At 39.2% G+C, this 21692-nt stretch overlaps 1 protein-coding gene across 2 annotated transcripts; it reads right to left on the bottom strand.

The window, feature by feature from the left end:
- Positions 1-227: 227 nt before the first annotated feature.
- SLC38A11 (solute carrier family 38 member 11) lies at positions 228-21488 on the bottom strand. 2 transcript variants are annotated; one of them, XM_060754979.2, is made up of 12 exons: positions 21314-21488; positions 19299-19416; positions 18187-18261; positions 16877-17011; positions 15033-15098; positions 12280-12377; positions 11093-11172; positions 6900-6970; positions 6145-6306; positions 4652-4764; positions 2235-2366; positions 228-559 (listed from the first exon to the last, which is right to left on the bottom strand). In XM_060754979.2, exons 1-12 carry the CDS (start codon positions 21434-21436, stop codon positions 293-295), a joined length of 1440 nt encoding a protein of 479 aa, XP_060610962.2. In that variant the 5' UTR covers positions 21437-21488; the 3' UTR covers positions 228-292. The 2 variants fall into 2 exon arrangements, with proteins under 2 accessions (XP_060610962.2, XP_067328057.1); XM_067471956.1 differs by lacking the exons at positions 11093-11172; positions 16877-17011; positions 18187-18261; positions 19299-19416; positions 21314-21488 and having other exon boundaries at positions 15033-15095.
- Positions 21489-21692: the final 204 nt, after the last annotated feature.

The following is a 21692-nucleotide window of genomic DNA, read 5'->3' as shown; positions in this document are numbered from 1 at the left end:
GGCTCAGAGTATGATACTTTGCCAGGATTACTCAGTGGGTTTCTATGGCTGAGTGGAGATTGGAGCCCTAGTCTCCAGAGTCATAGTCCAACAATCAAACTACTGTATCATGCTGACTTTCACAGGTAGTCAAATTCTACTTTAATCATATTATTTTTACATGTTTTAGCTAGATTTGTTTTTTATCCCATCCCTGAGTTTCAGCTTTAAGGAAGAAAACACATAAATGACAAAAAGAGAAATCCTTGTTTCCAATCAGTGTCATCCTGGTCCTTTGTGAGGTATTTCCTCTTCATGGTTGGTGAGTTTGCTGAGAGGATGGAACTGTATTATTATAGAGGGAGAAGTTTCCAATAAAACAGTACGGCATTTCTTTCCCATGGCTACATTCCTGGGGATACAGGATCGTCATCACAAAGCCAACCATCATCACTACCACACCAATGGTGAGGATCAGGCCAGAGAGGAGGTGATCAGAATGAATCCATCGCTCTTCAGACAGCTTCAGGTAACAGGCTGCAGGCAGAATGAACACCAGTGGTGTAGCACTGAGCACCCCCTGCAAATAAGAGTCAAAATATTGTAACTCATTATGTGTAAAAACTAAAACAGAAGTGAAACTGAAGAAAATATACAATGAATTCCGGTTGAAGCTAAAAGGAATTCTTACCAACAGCCACAAGATCCTTAGAAATATCTTAGAATACTGCAAATGGTTTGATAATTTTGCAACAACTTGGAAGCTTTACCCAATAAATATGAAAATAGTCCTTCCTCGAGAAAAACTCAAAGTCACAGAAATTGGTGTATTTCAGCCTTCATCCTCAGACAGAAAAGAAGGATACTAATATTGATAGCTATATGATGGGGCTGTTATAATGTTCTGGAGTATTGAAGATGTTGTATGCATGTGAACAATGATCCCCCCTCCCAACATACTTTACAACCTCAGCAGGAATTTGGTAAAGTTGGTGAAAGTTGAAATAGTGTCTGAGCCAAAGGGAACCAGTGAGTTCTCGGCAAAAAAGATAATCTATCATTCAGAACATCCTACTCTAGGACCACTCATACTTGAGATATTGCTGTATACAAGTTCTTTTTTTGTTACTATTTATAACTATCTTTATTAAATAATACACTAGGAAGCAAATCCTGTTAATTGGTGGGGGGTGGGGTCCGTATATATTCATGTATAAGTGTAGAAATTTTAGTCAGGAAATCAACCACAAAAACCCTTATACACAGGTCAATGTGAGTACTGGGGTCTTCTAGTGGCCCCTGGGGTCTTCTAGTGAAATATTACTATTAAGTTTATGTGGGTTAAAATTCCCTAAAAATCAGTGAATGTGCTAATCTTTTTGAAACTTGGGGGTGGGGTGGAGAATGCTGCCCTGGTTATCACTGAAAATAGAAATTGTAGTTTTTTAAATGTTGTTCATAAAACTTTTTAAAAATTCCCAAAAATCAGTGGATGTGTGAAATGTTCTAAACTTGGGCCCGGGAGGGAGGGGGATTAACAATTGTAAATGTCTTCTACCATTGTAGCAAGTTTCATCCTGATAGCTCTAAAAATGAGGAAGAAAGGAGCCCCAGAAGCACCTTTCTTGCGCAATTACATAATGAAAAAAGTAACAAAAATTTCGATGTATCATTATAGTTATGATACGGACCCCTGATGATATTTTAGAAACATTTTAGAAATTATTCGCTCCCCCCCCCCCCCCCACAACTTCTCAGGATGCCTGCCATAGATGCAGGTGAAAAGTCAGGAGAGAATGCTTCTGGAACATGTATAGTTTGGGAAAACTCCCAACAACCCACATAGTAAACACTCTTCCACAACCCACACTTTTAACACTGAGATCTACACATGGTTCAATCCATGAACAATCTTCATCGCAGTTTAATGTGTCAGGTGATAAACATGAAGAGCTTTCAATTTATTATGAGTCTGATGCAACTTTCCAGCCAGAACATATGGATAAATGTTGAGCCAAACTTTCCCTTATGTTCGGTCCAGGAGCTCACAGAACAAACAACCCCCACATCTCTTTTCCTGAAAGAAACATTATTTTTATAACTTCATTGTCTTGCCATTAAGAAACACAGCATGTCTTCCTTCGGCATATCCTGCTAACACAATAACACGATGAGGTAACAATCTAACTTAGTCAGTCACTGTTATAACAATGCAGGAGAGGAATTCCTCCCCGAATACTTTACTAGTCACTTACATTTAGCTCCAATACTATTCCCAAGCAATCATACACCAAAGAGATGCTTGTAGCTACAGCAACGACAACTATGGTCACAGCAATGTGGTAAAACAAAGTGAGGTCCCCACTGAAAAGTACATTTGCAATGACCTGAAAGAGAAATGCCATTTTAGGTGATGTTGAGACAGGCCACTTATTTGAATGAGTTGATGGCATATTTTAAGCCTTATGTACTTATATACACAAATCAAGAGTGGACTTCAGTGAAACATCTTTGCTTCCCAAATATACTTAGTTTATTTCTGTATTTAGTTTCTGAAAATGTTTCCAAGATCATAGTGGTCACTTTTATGTCATCTAAATACTGAGCCTTTTGTGTATTTTAGAAAAAAGGATCAGTGACTGCAATCCTGAATACTTGCTATAATTCCCCATAATTTTTAAAATTTAAGTTCCAAAAAGCTCTTTCAATATATAATTCAAATATAATAAATCAAATACCCATTAAAAGCAGAGGTCAAATACTTCCCCAAGAAAGCAAAAGCAGGATATCTGTTAGTAGGTTTAGCACATTTTGTCTTCCATTCTCAAAAGTGTTGTGCTTGTGCCAACATTCTGTAAGAGCATCATTTTTGTTTGGTTGATTTTGTCCCACCTCATAATCTTCTACCTTAAATAAGTTTTTTCATCCACATAATTTCTCATATGGTAATTTTACAAGGTCTTTAGCCTTCTCTGCCAAAGAGTGTTGGTACTACACCAAACTACAGTTCCCATGATTCTATATTAATGAACCATAGCACGTAAAATGATGTCAAACTGCATCAGTTCTACAGTGTCAATACACCTTAAGTCACACCATTTTATTATGTCATTGTACTGTATACAACAGCAACAGAACATCTGTGGATTGTGGTATGAATGGGAGGGGGGGGGTGTCCTGGGACTAGCATTGGGACCAAACCCCAGCAGATACTAAGAAACTGCTGTAATTTATAGATGTAGTACTGTAAATTCAACATTTGAAAATAGTGTTTCTTTCAAAAACAGTAAAGATGACCAAGGTCCATTCCACACAAATAAATAAAACCCCATATTATCTGCTTTGAACTGGAATATATGGCAGTGTAGATTCAGATATCCCAGTTCAATTCAGATATTGTGGGATTTTCTGCCTTGATATTCTGGCTGTGTGGAAGGGCTCCATTGAATCGACAATTTCACACTTCCTTAATGCTACACTGGATAAGAATAATCCACACTGCAGAAGACATGTAATTTCAGTGTTTCCAAAACATCCAGTTGTTACACTGTGCTTTCTCTGAAGTCAATATGCATTAAAAAAAAAGCGAATGGGATTTTGGCCTGCATAAATAGGATTATAGCATCTAGATCTAGGGAAGTCATGCTATCCCTCTATTCTGCCTTTGTTAGATCGCATCTGGAATACCGTGTCCAATTCTGGGCAATGCAAATTAAAGGGAGATGTTGACAAGTTGGAATGTGCCCAGAGGAGGGTGACTAAAATGATCAAGGGTCTTGAGAACAAGCTCTATGAGGAGTGGCTTAAAGAGCTGAGCATGTTTAGCCTGCAGAAGAGAAGGCTGAGAGGAGACATGATAGACATGTATAAATATGTGAGGGGAAGTCATAGGGAGGAGGGAGCAGGCTTTTTTTCTGCTACCCTGGAGACCAGGATGCGGAACAATGGCTTCAAACTATAAGAAAGGAGATTCCCTCTGAACATGAGGAAGAACTTCCTGACTGTGAGAACTGTTCAGCAGTGGAACTCGCTGCCCTGCAGTGTGGTGGAGGCTCCTTCTTTGGAAGCTTTTAAACAAGAGGCTGGATGGCCATCTGTTGGGAGTGCTTTGAATGCGATTTTCTGCTTCTTGGCAGGGGGTTGGACTGGATCTCTTCCAACTCTACGATTCTAAGATTTGATGAAAACAGTGACCTAGCTTGGTAATCCTAACTCCTGATTCAGTGTCCTAGCTTTAGAGCCTGGAATATATCTTAAAACTCATTAAGGAAACAAGAATTTTCTCCATTTCCTTCCTATTTTAAGAAGAATGGAGTGAGATTTCCCCTTCTGATATTGCCACCAATGAGAAATAAATTGTTTATAACCGCTGTACTTCATCTCTCTCTCTTTTTCCTTTGGCCACTGGTATTACAAGTGAGTGGACATTCTTTTTTTGTGAGAAAATTAATCACAAGCAATTTTGCATTATAACAGTAATTTCTGCTAGTGCCAACAATAAAAAAAAAATATTCAGAGGTTTCTTGAATTTAAAAGTATTAAAAAGTTCAACTTTCTAGGACCAAGAGTCAGAATTCCAACTCTGAGCATTTATTGCAAAGTACTGAATTAAGATTTCTGAAATAAATAGTGACTCATTGAATTTGAAAATATAGACATGTTTAATGCTCACCTCTCGGGTAACAAAACACTCTAATGGAAAAGTCAGGATGACGGTAATTCCATAACAAAACCTTCCAAATGTAGCAAGGTCATCATCCCTGCAGTAATTTTCAAATATGTCTCCTGGATGTGGTAGACAATAAAATTAATATTATCCTCATGAGTATTAGGAGAGATACAGGCATTTACAGAAATTTTTCAAAAGGAAGCCAACATTTATTGTTGGCAACTCCACAAAAACAGGATAACCAGAGTCACAAACACTAGCTTGGAATCTGAAGATACTCCTCAGACATGCTTAATCCTACTAGAATTAGAAGAAGCTGAAAAACCAAACTATAAAATAACTTTGTAAAATATACTTCTAAGATTACAACTCTCTATCAACCATATATCAAAAGATGATAAGCACAGTATTAACTATGAGCTAGTAAAAGTGTAATATGATGCACAACACTGTTCTGGATTTATTGGTTGATTTTCCTCATTCTTGTGACAGTCCAAGAGACACAAACTCTGATCTGCTCATGGGAATCTTTGGGTTCATCAACAATGTAAAAGTCTGATCAAGATTAACCTTAAGGTGGCCTTGTCCCAGGTTAAGGAAAGTCAGAAGAAAGCTCAAATCTTGAGCCAAGATCCAGTCTTTCCCATGACTTTAGGACTGTCAAGACAACTAGACCAGTTCCTAACCAGAACTGGTTGCATGTTCCCTGGACTGCCTGAGCCTTTGCTTCCAACAGCAAATAAATATTAGAATTCTTTATTCGAGGAGTAAATCATACAACTAAAGCTATGCAATATTTCAGAAGTGCAATTTTGGGTGAATATTTGAGGTGTGAATGAAAGAAGTCATTGGATCTAGAAAATTATCAAGCAAATAGATGTTAAGTAAAAAAAAAAAGCGAATTTCCATGGGTGTAGAATTCTGTACAAACAGAATACATACATACAATTCTGACAACTATACAAGGAGATGGAAGTTTAGCTCAGTTAAATCAGAAACTGTCAAAGCAAAACGTGGGAGTTAGGTTTTTGGGCTACAATTCTCAGAATTCCATAAGAATTATGCCCAAATTTTCCTTAAAGGTGAAGGTTTCCCCTTGACAGTCCAAGAGACATAAACTCTCATCTACTCATGGCAATCTTTGGGTTTGACTCTGGATGGTGGAGTTCATCTCAGTTTCTAAGCTGAAGAGTCGCAGTTGTCCGTATATGCCTCCAAGGTCATGTGGCCGGCATGACTGCATGGAGCACCATTACCTTCCCACTGAAGTGGTATCTATTGATCTATTCACATTTGTATGTTTTCAAACTGCTAGGTTGGCAGAAACTAGGGCTAACAATGGGAGCTCATCACATCCCTCAGATTCGAACCACCAATCTTCCGATCAGCAAGTTCTGCAGCTTAGTGGTTTAACCCGCTGTGCCACCATAGCCATTCTTACTATGATTAGAACATTTAAGTAAACTACAGCTATATCTCTTAATGGCACAACTTACCTTCTGTATATTCTTTAAATGTCAAATATCCACATGTAGCAAACACCAAGCTGACAAAGACAGCAAATGAAACAGACACATGCGTGACACGAGTCCAGTTGCTAAGCGTGGGTTCTTTCAAGGAGCCATATATTAAAAAACTGTTGTGATGGCAAATGAATGCTGAAAGAGATATAGGAATTCAGAAAACAAAACATAAACAATAACCTTCACATATTTAGTAAAGTGGCTGTAAGACAGATGTATTGCAAAACAATGGAACTGTAAAAATAGAAAATCATTTTTCTACGCAGGATGCCCGAGGGACTGCAGGATTCAGATTTTTGAGCTATCCTTGGGAATATCTTGAATAAAACATGGGATGAAAATCTACACACATGCAAACTTATTTGTTTTTTTAATTATGTAGATGTTTATTAATTCTCTGTCAAAATTGGAAATCTTATGGCCACACCAGATGTTTCTTTATGGACTATCATGGAAAATAAAATTCACACATTTAGCTTTCCTATCCCTATCTGTAACGTTCTGTTGAGTTTATCTGCATCTTAGGATGTATCAACACTGCAGAATGAATGCACTTGGACTCCATTTTAACTGTGATGCCCCAACACTATGGAATCGTGGGATTTTTAATTTTACAATCCCTTTAGCCTTCTTTACCCCAAAATGCTGATGCCTCACCAAACTACAACTTACAGGATTCCATTGCACCGGAGACTCAGAAGAAAAGTTGTATAAACTGTGGGACATACCAAATGACATCACCCCAATGGCTTGTACAGCGTTTGGTTTTGCAAACACCCAGGGATTTTCTGTTGGAGATCTGTAAGAGAAGCGTACACTGAGAAGTTTCCACTTTTCCCACTAGAATTGTCAGAACCTGCCAAGAGGTAAACAATAGTAACTATACTATTTGGAACATGTATGTATGGAAGACACAGCCTTCATAAACTGGAGATCGCTTCACTTCTGGCCTAGCATCAACTGAAGGGGTATGGTAGCTAATTAAAGTTATATGGAATTAGTGACCATGAAGTTATATGACTCCTCTTATATAGCTACACACATGTGCACACACCTAGATAGACTTGTCTCAGGCACTTTGTGAGAACCATGGCCCATAGCACCATACATAGAGAGGGAATATTGCATAGTAGTTTTGAGTGTTGGATTATGACTAGGGACCACGGCCCATTCCACATTGCTCCTTTATCTCAAGATCTGACCCCAGATTATCTTCTTATCCAAGATTATCTGGCAGTGGAGACTCATATAATCCAGTTTAAAGCAGATAAACTGGGATCAGATTATGTGGGCAGTGTAAAAGGGGCCCAGGGTTCAAATCCCTATTTGGCCATAGGAACTCATTAGGTGAATGTGGGCAAGTCTGACTCTATCAATTCATAGGAAGGCAGAGATAAATCCTCCTCTGAACAAACTTTGCCAAGAAAACCCCATGATATAGATTTGCCTAAGGGTTACCATAAGTAAGAAACAACTTGAAGCCATGTAACAACACAATTACATCTGGTAGGCCCACATCAACAGCACCATTCAACACTAAGCTGCGGGTTAGACTCAATGGCCCATGAAACCCCTTCCTACTCTTACGATTCTGTAATTCTGAACATTGCAAAATTAGTATTGTTCTCTTTTCTGCCTGCATTCCTCTTTATAGCAGAGGCTGCTGCTGCCACCTGCTGTCTCATCTTCTGGATTTTTCAGTGACCTGAAAAGTATCTTGGATGATCTAAAAGTTGTCCAATGCAACTGCTACTAACACAATGACTTTTCTGAAGCATCATTGATCCTGAGTCAATGCAACTTAGATTTTTATCATCCCCACCAATTCTAGAAAGTTTGTTCCATAATATCCCCCCTTCTTTACAGATTTATCACTTGCACAATCCTCAATAGCACAGAGGGGTTTATTTTAAAGTTAGTGAGTGAGGATTAAGCTGGAATTCATTTGAATCTACTTGTAAAGAAATGAATATATCATTCTATTTGTTGTTTCAAAGCATATGATGACAACATATTAACAGCATAATTCTACATACAACTATTCAAAAGAAAGACTTGTTGTGTTCAATGAGATTTGCTTCCAGGTAGAATAGGTGTGTGGTAAATACAATTCCTTACTCATTTACAATTGTGGGTGGATAGAATTTACAAGATCTTCTGTCTGGACTCTCTTCCTAGGTTTGTCTTATTCCTTTTTGACCTGGATCTGGAGAACCAAGGCTCCTTCTACATAGCTGTATAAAATACACATTATCTGCTTTGAACTGTCTTATATGGCAGTGTGGACTCAGATAATCCAGTTCAAAGCAGATAATGTGGATTATTTGCATTGATATTCTGGGTTATATGGCTGTGTAGAAGGACCCCAAAATGGTGACTGACATCAGTTGCTTCTGTTAAAGGCACCTATTAAAATTTGAAACAAATGTTTACAATTTGGATCTACAATTTCCAGAATTCCTCACCATCAATGCTGCCTAAAGCAGATAGAATCTGGAGAATGCTGAGTTGGGAAAGACTGGTTTAATGGTCGCCGCTGGAAGAAACATGAAGTTTTCTATTAAAAATTGTATTTTTGCTATTAGGATTAGTTCTTTGCTATTGCTATGTGCCTTCAAGACTTTTGGTGGAGTTATCTTGGCCATCTCCTAGATGGTAATTTGTTGGGGTGGTGGTGGATAAGATTTATCCAGAAGCAATTTTGATCATCTTCCTCCAGGACTGAGGGCCCACCCAGACAGGCCCAGAAAGTGGGACCTGTGTGGGTTTTTATCGGGGACGTTCAAACAATGCCCCAGTAGAAATGAATTAATTTGGAACAAACCAAGGTTTCCTTAGTTTGTTCTGAATTAATTCGATACCCCATTAGATCCGGGCCTTCCTGAAAGGCCCAAGTTTAATGGGGTATTGGGCTTGTGGGGGCTCACTTCCAGGACTACCTGGGAGCAGCCCCTCCCCTCCCAGCCCCCATTCCCTCACCACAGGCTTGCCAGGCACAAGGGCCTCTCCGGAGAACTGGGAAACCAGAGCTTAAAAAACCAGAAATACAACAGTAGGGAAAGGGCTGATGAAAACAAAATGCTCCAGCTGATAATAGTATGTTTAAGTTGTAGTTGCACTCTGGCACAAGTTCACTGCTCATTCTATTCCAATAAACCATGTAGCATCAAAATCAGGCTGTTTTGTCAACATCTTGGAATTATTTTCTGGAGAACACAGGAAAAAATATCCTAAGTGAGGTATGATTACCAATCTGGAAATGAGGATTCAAAATCCTGCTTTGCCATGGAAACACACTGGGTGACCTTGGGCAACTCACACTCCGTCAGTCTCAGAAGAAGGCAACGACAAACCCCTTTTGAACAAATCTTGGCAAGAAAATCCCATGATAGGTTCAATTAGGGGTTGTCATGAATCAGAAATCATGTGAAGGCACAAAACAACAGCAACACTGTATGCACAAATTGGGGTACGAAGGGGAGTAGAGCTGAAATAATATATATTGTGTTTGAATTTTAACCCATTCAATTTTATTGGAAACAGAAGTAAGAGTAAAATCCGTGAAGAATGAATATTTTTTAAGCCTTAAAAGGTAAAAGGTAACTGTTTTCCCCTGACATTAAGTCCAGTCATGTCCGACTCTGGGGTGTGGTGCTCATCTCCATTTATAAGCCGAAGAGCCGGCATTGTCCATAGACACCTCCAAGGTCATGTGGCCAGCATGAATGCATGGAATGCCGTTACCTTCCTGCTGGAACGGTACCTATTAATCTACTCACATTTGCATGTTTTCGAACTGCTAGGTTGGCAGAAGCTGGGGCTGACAGCGGAAGCTCATGCTGCTCCCCGGATTCAAACCTGTGACCTTTCGGTCAACAAGCTCAGCAGCTCAGCGCTTTAACCCACTGATGAATTTTGTGGCAAAGTTGATTCAAATTCATGTACCAGCTGTCCTGCAGTTCGAGTAGACTACTAAAAGAGGGATAATTTGATATCATGCTAGTTTTTTTTTTTAAAAAAGTTCATTTTGTTAGAACTTTCAGTTCGCAAATACTATATGCATATAGCATCAATCTATCAATGATAAAATAATGAGATGTGGGTATCTGTTGTTTCTAAAAACCTCATCACACTAGAGAATGAATCCACTTGAAATCGGTTTCGTCCTCCTGCAGAATTCTGGGATTTGTAGTTTAGGGAGGAGCCTTTAACAGCCTCACTAAACTACAAACCCCACAATTCTGCAGGAGGCAAAAACTAGATTGATTCTCTGGTGTGATAAAGTAGTAACTGCCTTCAAGTTGACTTCTATCTTTGGCGACCCCATGATAGGAGACCTTCCTATCCTCCACTGCCTTGCTCAGGTCTTGCAGACTCACAGCTGTGGCTTTCTCAATTGAGTCTAGTATCCGTCTGGAATGTGGTTTTTTAAAAATAGTTCTGAACTAGGAAATAGGGAGTTGTAGATGTCCAAGAGAATATACCCTGTGGAATGTACATAGAGCTTTTTGTCAGTTCAACAAAGCAGATGGAGGTGTACAATTCAGGAGAGAGATTCTGTATCTACAGAAAAGCTAGAGAGAGCCAACTGGAATTTTGCCTAAAAGACTTCAAGACCACGTGTGTGATTTACACTGCAAAACATGTTTTACTACAGGATAGTACAAGGCAAAAGAAGGATGTAAGTACAATCTAAGGTCCCTTCTACACTGCCACATAAAATCCAGGATATCTGCTTTGAACTGGATTATGTGGCAGTGTAAAAAGCATCTAAGAAGTGAACTTTCACAGCCCACAATAATACCAGTCCGAGGCAGTGTATGTGGCCCATGGTTACACTCAACCCCCTCCTGTCCGCAGCTTATCAACTTTCAATCTTTCACAGAGTGTCTGAAGAACCTGAAATGGCAAGACTACTTACACGTATCCACTGAATGTAATTGCCCTTATAATCCCAACCACCAGAATGATGACTGTTAAAATCAGGGATATAAATGATACCTGTGGATAAAAAGATAATCTGATTTTGCCAATTAGTGGTCAGAAGGCTCAAAAGCCTAGTCTTGTTTTTCAAATAAGAATAAAAATGAGAAGGAGGGGAGGAGACAAAGGACATTCATAGCTCACTGTAAAGACAGCTCAATATAATTAAATATATTTTCACATTTAAAACAAAACACATTTTAAAAAGCGACACAGTAAAAATAGCATATGCTTTTAAAATTAATTACTGGATTATTTTTGTTTGCTTCTACCAGTTCATATGCAGCATTTCAACAGGGATAAACAACTTGGGGCACATCCAGACAACACCTATAGTGCGCACCCTCCCATGTTTTTTTCCCCTGGGGCATCCAGACAACGCTTCAGACAACTGTAACACATCTAAGGCAATGTAGCATTTCACAGACTGTTAAAATGCTCTTGGGTAGCCTGTTTCTTGCCAGATTTCCCAGCAAAAAGTCCTTGTGAAGGCTTTTTTGAATGTAAGCCAGTGAATTTCCATGTCAACCAGTTATACAGTACAATCTCCATATCTGTAGGGGATATGTTTCTGAACTTGCAATTGAAACAAGAAACCGTGGATAATAAATCATATCGAAATAAATAGCTTTCACTAGAAGGTATCACAGAGGTACCTTGGCAGACCAAGAGAAGTACCTTTCCTAGGAACTTGCTAAGTCCTTCAATGCAGAAGCACACCAGAAAATCCCCTGGAGGACCTAGAAAATTCCTAGAGAGGACATATTTTGTCAGATGTGGATAGGTGAAACCAATGGTCCTGCATGTACAATACCGTATTGATTTTCCTACACTAGTTTGCTCAATAATTTAAATATTTGTGGGATTGACACAAATGAATTTCATTACTAATTTATTACAATTTTGCCCCATATTTCTTCCCTCAGAAAATTCAAACAGCACTAAACAGACCCAGATATGCTGAACTTAAAAAGGCAACCACGCCATATCTGCCTTTTGCCCCATAAAGTGATATTACATAAATTCATACATATCATAGCAAAGACACTTTTAACATGTCTATCCCCTGTGCCCAGTGAAACCTGACTCATTATCTAAATGAAGTTCACTTTATAAGGGATTTACCTTTGCCAGTTTTGATATATTTCGATATAGAGACAGAGGAAGCGTGAAGATGATGGTAACACAGAGAATGATGGCATGGCGACCAAAGAAGGGATTCTCTTGATTGTTTAAAAGAAATAAAGAAATGAAGAATAAAGAACATGATCATGGATATTTTTAAATGAATAATTAATGTTACATTTCTCACTAAATACTGTGTGTGAGCTCTGTGCCTAAGAACATGTTCATGAAATGGGAAAAAATAAGTAGGGAAGGGAAATAGTTAGTAGTCTAATGGGCCAATTACATTCACCTTCGAAGTGGAATAAGGTTAAAATCTAACTGCATCTAGTGATGGAACAGTGTCCCTCAGAAGACCTTGCTCACTCACTGCAGTCCTCGCCTCCTTTACCTGGCCTAGATGGCTTGGGGACTCTTTGGAGCAGGCTTTTGAAGTGTCAGATATGGGAGCATAGACTGGTTGGTCCTTGCAGTCTCTTCCAACTCTATGATGCTAGAGGGAAGGGGACAATTTGCACAGCTAGAACTAGTGTTTATTCCCAGAGACATCAGATCTAGCTATGGTGACACATGCTGTCATGAATCTAACCTTTTGCCAGGAAGGCCGAAGCCTGGAAAGTCAGTAGCTGACATGTTGAGAGATGGGCAGGAGAGCTAAGAGGCAAGAGGGAGGAGCCAGCCGACTCCTGATTGGCTAGAGCAGTCAGGGGAGGAGTTAGGATTTAGAGGGAAAAAAGGCTGTGTCTTTTTGACAAGCTGGGGAGTTGAGTTTTAAACATCGGAGAGTGAAGAAGTATTTTAGGGAGAGGGAGCTGAGAGGAATTTAGACAGGGAGAACTTTTGAAGTGAGCCTTGTAGTTAGAGCATAGGGAAGGCAAAGGTTCCTGAGTCACTGTGCTTAGTAGGGTCAGTGAAGGAAAGTCTAATTTTGCTCTGTGAGACAGTCAGTGGGGCTGTTCTCAGTGACACACTGTGTCAGAGTTAGTGAACAGTGTGAAGCAAGGAACTCACAGGGAACAAAAGTTAAAGTCTTGAGTGAAGACTGCCTGTTTAACCGGCTAAGACTCAAGTAACCGCATTATGCTTTTGTACCACTCTTATTAAGAGTTGATTTGTTCACCAAGTTTCAATAAACCTGTTGTTTATTTCATCTTTAAACTGGTGTCTGCCTCGGTCTATTACAACCATTAGATCTCAGCTAGCCTAAAGGCAACTTAACTTCAGTCCAGTCAGTGAGAGAAACAGCCATAAACGAGAACAAAGGGCTTGAACCTAATTTTACCTATTTCACATTCACACTCATGTTTTCCTCAGACATATATTGAGGTGGTGGCGGCGAATCTACCTAATTAGATCGGTCAATAACTACATCACAGTTGGTCACTTAATAAATATGTTAGTGAGGTGGGATAAAAGAGTCTTTCCCCCTCGTCTTAGGCAATTATTTTTGTTAAAGTAGTGTCCAGCTGAACGTTAACATCTTTACACTGTAGGGCAGCGGGGTGGGATTGTTTGTCCACCCTGCCTGAGATTACGTTGAACTTTGTTACACATGCCTTGATCACATTTCACTTGGATGACAGTAACACATACAACATGGGTCAGCCTTTGGAAACTGTCTGGAAACAGCAATATGTGACAAATACTTCAGTCAGTGTTAGTTGAAGGGAAGGTATAACTCCTATATTGCAACAATGTAAGTGGCCATCAGTCTTTTTCCAGACGTAATTCAAAGTGCTGGTTGCAACCTTCAGAGCCCTATATGACTTGTGGCAGTATCAGAAAGACTATCTTCTTCTATAAGCCTGCTCAAAGCTTAAGATCCACAGAGAAATGCCATCTCTCTGTCTCACTTCCACCACTGATGCATTTGGTGAAAGCAAGGGTAAGAGCCTTCTCATTGTGGTAACTTGTGGAATCTCCTCCTACAAAAGGTTCATTCAGCTTTGCTTACTCTCTGTCCACAGACAGGCAAAGACCTGTTTTATTTAGACATGCTTTTGGCTCTTTGGTTCCTGTGGTAAATGCTATTTTAACTGGTGTGTTCTCTTTTTATGGGGTTTTAATGCATTTTAAACCGTAATTTGATATATTTAATAAAACTTTTTACTTAATATTTTTAAACTTTTGTATTGAATAGACTTGGTTGCATATGTTTTCAATTGATGTGTGATGCCTTGGGCCATCTGCAAGGAGAAAAGTGGGATATAAATAAATGAGTAAACCTTTTAACATGTTTAAAAGTTGAATTAGATACAAAGACCACAAGCTGCCTTGAGTCTCCATATTGGGAGAAAGGCGGGGCAATGATAAAGTAAATTTAAAAAATAACATTTTATGTTTTATGAAACTAGGCAGTTTGATGAAAAAAAATGTAGGGCAGTGGTGGGAAGCAATATGCATAGACAGTGAAAAATCAAATCACACATGGTTTGAAGTGACTGCAGGCCATGAGAAATATTTATACATTTAATCCCGCCATCAATCCCATTTTTCTATTCCACCTATTTTTCAAAAGTAGGATTCAATGCAGCTTCAAATCTCCACTTCATGCAGGAGCAGGGGATTCAACCATTGGTAGAAAACATACCTATTCATTAATAGATGATCTAGATCCTATTACAACTCTCAACTATTATAGACCCAACCCATCAGAACTTGGTAAACCATGTCTATAAATAGCTGATTCATAAAGAAATATTTGAAATATTCAATCAGCTTTCCTAACAAACAAAAAAATGTCACAGACATACCTCCAAGAATCCTTTGGAAAACTTTTGTCAAAGTATCTCCTGTTATAATGTTGTAGCTGATCATAGCTTTAAAAGAAAAAATATTAATAAAATTTAGAAAAGATTGTTGTTCTTAATTATCTCAAGCAAGCTTCAACTTATGTCAACCCTATGAAGCCTAATGTCAGCCTTAAGACATATTGCTATTAACAGCGCCATTGAGACCATGGCTTCCTTGACTCTATCAATACAACCAATTCCTCCACTTCCTCTTTTTCATTTTAATGTGAACATTATCTCTTTTCGACTGACTTATGGATCCACTGGACCTATTTACACCATGGTAAGGTCTAATTTGAATTGGCAGAGGAAACTTCTCTTCTCCCCTGATGCTCTGCATCCCTCTCCAAGCTTGCTCCAGAAGTCAGCACTAGATCTTTGTAGAAACTTCTTAAGTGTGTAAGGATGGGGGTGGGGCGGGTGCAACCAAATGACAGAAAAAGTTCTTGACTGAGTGGAGGTCCACTTGAGTAACTTTTGGTGTTGCCTGAAAATAATGTTCAGAAGTTTTCAAAATAGCAACATGAATTTCACTTAGGGTTCGCCATCAGGAAACACCTATCAACAAGTTTGTGTCCTATTTAAATATTGATTTCAGTTAACCCAGCCATGTGTTTCTTTGTAAAATGTCATGGTACACAATAAATTATATCATGCACACATTTTTTTGTCTTTAGTAAAACTTGCAGCCCAAAATACAAGAATTCTTAGAATCTTGTTCTTTCTGTTTACAAGAAAATGTTTCCAATTCTTAAAGAGGAGATGTCTCTTACAATAAGGGACACCCACCAGCCCTACAAGGAACCAGCTTTTTGGCTCTCATATAATAGGCATAATTCATAGTAAAAACTGGAAAGTCGACTTGAATATAATTATTATCAATAGCAAACTCTACCTATGCAACTTATATTCCAATCATAAGTTTGGAGTTGTTACTATTTTAACATGTTACTTTAGAGTAAGTCCTCAGTGAACTCAGGAGCAAGTTCTTAAGGAGAAATTCTAAGTATTCTTCTTTATCTGCAGGTTTTCAAACTTCCAGATGTCACATTCTGTTTTTCATAAATGGAACAAGAAACTATCTCAATACTCCTTTTGGATTATTGGTTCAGACAACAATTTCTGTTAAGGTGTCTGCTTAACTTATTATTAAAAACATCTATAATTCAGAACTACCACTCTTACCACTGTCACCTCCAACACAAAAGCGAAACATACAAAAGCAAAGTAAGCCATGCTGGTCCTTTAAAAAAAACAAAAAACCTCTAAATACTAAATTGGGCTAAACTTTGACTAAACCAGTGGTTCTCAACCTGTGAGTCCCCAGATCCTTCATCTCCCAGAAATCTTCATCTCCCAGAAATCCTAATAGCTGGTAAACTGGCAGGGATTTCTGGGAGTTGGAGGCCAAAACACCTGGGGATCCACAGGTTGAGAACCACTGGACTAGACCAATCAAAATGTCACAAAATAATAAGCCAAACTTAAAGTTCTTACAATCTCTTCAAAGATGGGGCAGTGGAATGATTCATGTTTCCATATAATGTATAGGAGGAAAATAGGTGGCCATATTGGCTAGCCTCCTTCTCTCTACTGTCCAGTAGCCATATCCACTCATTCACAACCTGCGCATGAGAAGCTTTACACTAGGGCTTTGAAAGTTCCTTTTTGGATGGGAAGTCCTAGACGTTCCCATCCAACAGGGCTGTATACTGAAGTTTGAAACAATCTGAATTTCTCATTTCTTCTCTTATATGATACAAAATTATCATTATTTATGCCTTTGCATTAAATAATGTTCTTACCAATAAAGGGATATAAAAATTGGAGAGCTGAGAGAATTAGGTGTCCCACAAAACCATATGATTTATTGACCAGCGCTTGGTAGCTGTTGGTTCCAGACAGATTCCCTCCTTTAATCAACAGAACAATAGAATAATCTGTTATGGGGGGAAAAGATACATTCTATTAAAATGTTTTACTTGGCACATTTCTCTTAGAGAAATGACTGAAATGAATATGGATTAGAAACATAAACTAACAGTGGGAAGAAACGTTATACGTACAAAAATAACAGGAAGCCTTTAAAATAAACTTTAGTAGCACTACAATCACCATACATTCAGTGATAGCAATGCTGCTGTTCTATTTATTTATTTATTTATTTAATTTATATGCCACATTTCTACCAAAATGGGACTCAAGTTGATTTGCAATGTAAACTAAAGCAAAAACTTTAACAAGAGAAGCATCGTAATCGTCAGGAAAGGATACTCTAGTTCCATTGGACCAAAGAGCAAACTCTAATTTTAAACAAAGCAAGTCAAGAACCATGCGTAACAGATGCTAATGCTAAAGCGATCCTCAATGCAACTGTTCTTCCTTAATTTTCCTTCTGGTGATGGCACCCTTTTGTTTGGACATGGAGATGGTAGTCCTAAACTACCTTGCTACCCTAATATGTAGTGGTGAGAATACTTGTTCAGCATAAATTGCTGAAATACAGTTCAACTAGTAGTCCATTTAACTTATCTCCATGCAATGGCAAACAGGCATTACCTTGTCTTTTGCTCTAGGTCAGTGGTTCTCAACCTGTGGGTCCCCAGATGTTTTGACCTTCAACTTCCAGAAATCCTAACAGCTGGTAAACTGGCTGGGATTTCTGGGAGCTATAGGCCAAAACACCTGGGGACTCACAGGTTGAGAACCACTGCAAGCCTAGGTCATATTCCCTCAAGGTATGCCTGGCCTGTAGGGAATGTTAAGGGGGATTTTAAGCAGGGACTTACTTTGTCCTGATCTCATTAGTTCATGTACACAGAGAAATTTAAGATAATTATGTAAATCCGTAAAGTTTCATATGTCTTTAAATTGTTGTTTACAATGATAAAAAGAACAATCTCAAATCCACCACAAAAAAGAACCAATGGACTGTATGTCTGACCAATGGACATTTCCCACACTAAAACTGATAGATGTAAAAATGAAACAATTAGATACACACAGACACACATCTCATGGTGTTCTATTAAACTGTGAAAGAACAGCCAACAGAGCACAATATTAAAACTTTCTAAGTTATCCCAGAAAACCAAATTAAGGATTTTTAACATACCTGTGATATATCCAACACCTAATAGCAGTAGTATTCCTAATGGAAAGCCAGCTTGCTTCAATGAATAGGGGAGCCCTGTGAGCACAAAGCAAACACACACACAAAAGAGCCAAAATCCAAATTATAGAAAAGTGGTTCTCAACCTGTGGGTTTCCAGGGGTTTTGGCCTACAACTCCCAGAAATCCCACCTAGTTTACCAGTTGTTAGAATTTCTGGAAGTTGAAGGCCAAAACATCTGGGGACCCACAGGTTGAGAACCACTTCTATAGAATAAGCAAAACCACAACTATTAAAAGTCAGAATGTTTTACATCCAGTTAATCCCCAACCTCCATACCTATCACTACCTCCTCCGCTGCGATGGCATCCCTCCTTTCTTTTGCATCTGGAAAAGATCCTATCTTCCAGATAAAAGTGCATTGTTTGTTTTTTGTTTGTTGGGTTAACTTTGAATGGCCGAATTGGGGCCACTACATCAAATAAGATTTGAACATGATCAGGCTGAGAAAAGAGCCGCTCAACTTTATATATCTATTGATGGATAAATGGGTGTAGTGGGTGTCTCACAAGCAAGGATGTTCGCCATTCTGCCCACTGTGAGGGGCTTCAGTTCACCAAGTATGCACCCAATTGAGTCCACCATGTCCCTAACATGTGCCGATATCTCCCCTTCTTTGGAGAGAAGCCAAAACTGCCTGAAAACAGGGCTGCAAACAGCTAGCTGTCCTGTGCAGAAGTAGCTACAGTGAATTCTCCCTCCCCTGAGTCCTCATGTGTAGACAGAGGAGGAAGGAGATAACCGACAGGCGGAGAAAAGCTAAATGTTCCCAAAAGAATGGGTATGATTTTCCAAAATGTTCATATAGTAAGCAGAGGAGGGCACTGAGCCACTGCCTAGTTAGGCATTTTCCATTCTTCTGGGCTTGTATTATGTTGTGCAATAACGTTCTGTGAACAGGTATCCATGACAATCTACTCTGGTGGAAAACATCCATTAATCTTTTTTAAAGCCTACCTAGCAATTTTAATAGACCTTCCTGATTTTATACTGTGACATCATTTGTAACTAAAAATACCAATGCATAACAAACCAATGGAACAAAAATATTTACCTATCATTCCAGATCCTATGATAGAGTTGATAACATTAAACATAGCTGATGAAAGGTTGCTAGTTCCTTGTTTAGGCCTCAGTTTACAAAGCAGGCTTGTCTTTTCATCTGTTTCTTCCTATTTCAACAAAGTGAAAGTGCTATCAAATAATAATATATGCATGTACACACTCACACACAAAATCAGTCTCAGAAAAAGGCAAATCAGTGTAAAATACTGGGTATAACTAATGTAGTTTGATATTGATGGGTTATCAGAGATCTCAAGCTGCTTAAGGTTCACTCTTCCATGTAAGAAAGACAATAGTTAGAGAGTTTTCCCATGCTTGTTATAGAGTGACACTTAAAGTAGTATCAAACAGCTACAGCTCCACTTGGCACAAACCTAAACTAACATATTTCCTTGATTCCCTGTAGCCAATTCTTGGCCTCTTCCTTTCCAAGCTCTAGCTTTCTCTGCCACCGAACATGTGATCATGTCAGCCACGATTCCGGAGAGTTCAGCAGCTTTTAAAATTCCCCCACTAGTCATGTGGTTCTGGGAATTTCCTCCCCACCAAAAATAATATATTTCATTCCAGACCGTTATGGGCCACATCCAACGTATTGGATGAGATATATTATGTTTACTTAGCTATTTACTTTTTAGTTAGTTAATATAAATTTATATGATGTGGTTTTACTCATTGTTTTGATTTGGTTTGTTTGTTATATTATGGCATTGAATGTTTGCCACTTTTTGTTGGAAACCCCCCTGAGTACCCTCGAGGAGATTGGGGAGGGGGTTATAAATAAAGATGATGATGATGATGATTATTATTATTATTTATTTATTTATTCATTCAGTTGCTTCCAACTCTTGGACCTCATGGACCAGCCCACGCCAGAGCTCCCTGTCGGCTGTCACCTCCCCCAGTTCCTTCAGGGTCAAGTCAGTCACTTTGAAGATACCATCCATCCATCCGGCCCCTCTTTCTTTTTTCTTCCATTTTCCCCAGCATCATTGTCTTCTCTATGCTTTCCTGTCTTCTCATGATGTGGCAAAAGTAATTATTATTACAGAGTTCCAAACTGGGGAAGACTGGGCTCTCTACATCAATTGCTGGCAGCTGGTAGACTTTCACATTCTTGGGACAGCTTTGATTCCGTGTGGACACTCATGTTCCTGTGCAATTTCTTTTAGTGCTTCTGAGAAGATTTTTATGTTTCATGTCACTGAATTGAAATATTCTAAAAATCTATTGGAAGAATGTAATCCCTTTATCACAATTTACTCTTTACACACACAAAAACCCTCTTATGATGCAACCAGAATGTAGATGTAATGCAGCCTGACACCACTTTAACTCAATGCTATGGAATCCCACAAAGATGATGATGATTATTATTATTGGAAGAGGGGCCACTACTCTTTAGTAGAATTGTAGACTTATAGAGTTGGAAGAGACCTCGTGGGCCATCCAGTGTAACCCCCCTGGCAAGAAGCAGGAAAATCGCATTCAAAGCACCCTCAACAGATGGCCATCCAGCCTCTGTTTAAAAGCCCCCAAAGTAGGCACCTCCACTGCTGAACAGTTCTCACTGTTAGGAAGTTCTTCCTCATGTTTGGGTGGAATCTCCTTTCCTGTAGTTTGAAGGCTACAGAGGCGGCTAAAGACCTTGCAAAACTACAACTCCTAGGATTTCATAAAATAGAGTAATGGCGTTTAAACTGCATTAATTCCAAAGTGTAGGTGCACTCTTAATCACATATTACAAAATAAAATGCCAAAGCAAGTTACAGGGGAAATTGTTTGGGAGATTTAGGATGCCAAATGTCTCTAGAATTCAGCCGATATCCCATATCCACGGATTCTGCATCCACAATGACACACCCACAGCTTGAAAATATTGTTTCCAAAGTCACAGCTCCTCTGATCCCAGAGCACTGAGCCCGGGCAGCTGATTAGTGCCAACCTGCAGTCATTCTCCAGGACAGATGAACCCTTAATAGAAAATCCGGGTAGAGATCTTACCTGATGGGCAGAGCTGGGCGCAGTGGGCAATGGGTATTGCTGTTGCTCCCTTGGATCCTCCATGCCCTCTTTGTTCAAGGGTGCCTTAGCTCCGGATCCACTGATCCCACCCGTGGACGCCATCAGGAGAAAAGCAGTGATGCGATTCCAATAGTCGGCTGGTCAATTCGGGAGGTTTCACTCAAGTCAGGCGTAGAAAGGCAACGCAGCAGCGCCCCCTGGAGGAAGGAAAGGGCTCTGCGCCGAAGAAGAAGGCAGGCAAGTTGAACGAGTGAGATCCCCATCCAGAGGATGCATCTCCACTGGAGAATGAATGCCGTTTGACACCACTTTGACTGCCATGGCTCAGTGCTATGGCACCATGGGGAGTTTTACAAGG

The sequence above is a fragment of the Anolis sagrei genome, chromosome 1, assembly GCF_037176765.1.
Source record: "Anolis sagrei isolate rAnoSag1 chromosome 1, rAnoSag1.mat, whole genome shotgun sequence".
NCBI classification, from domain to species: Eukaryota; Metazoa; Chordata; class Lepidosauria; order Squamata; family Dactyloidae; genus Anolis; species Anolis sagrei.
The sequence above is the reverse complement of the archived record's forward strand: the minus strand, read 5'-3'. Positions and strand labels throughout refer to the sequence as shown.

Coding starts and splice junctions, on each gene's coding strand:
- SLC38A11 (XM_060754979.2), bottom strand. CDS start 21,436: ATGGCGTCCACGGGTGGGATCAGTGGATCCGGAGCTAAGGCACCCTTG. Junction 11,173..12,279: donor ATATATCAAAACTGGCAAAG/GTAAATCCCTTA, acceptor TTTTATCCACAG/GTATCATTTATATCCCTGAT. Junction 4,765..6,144: donor ATTTAAAGAATATACAGAAG/GTAAGTTGTGCC, acceptor TACCACATCCAG/GAGACATATTTGAAAATTAC.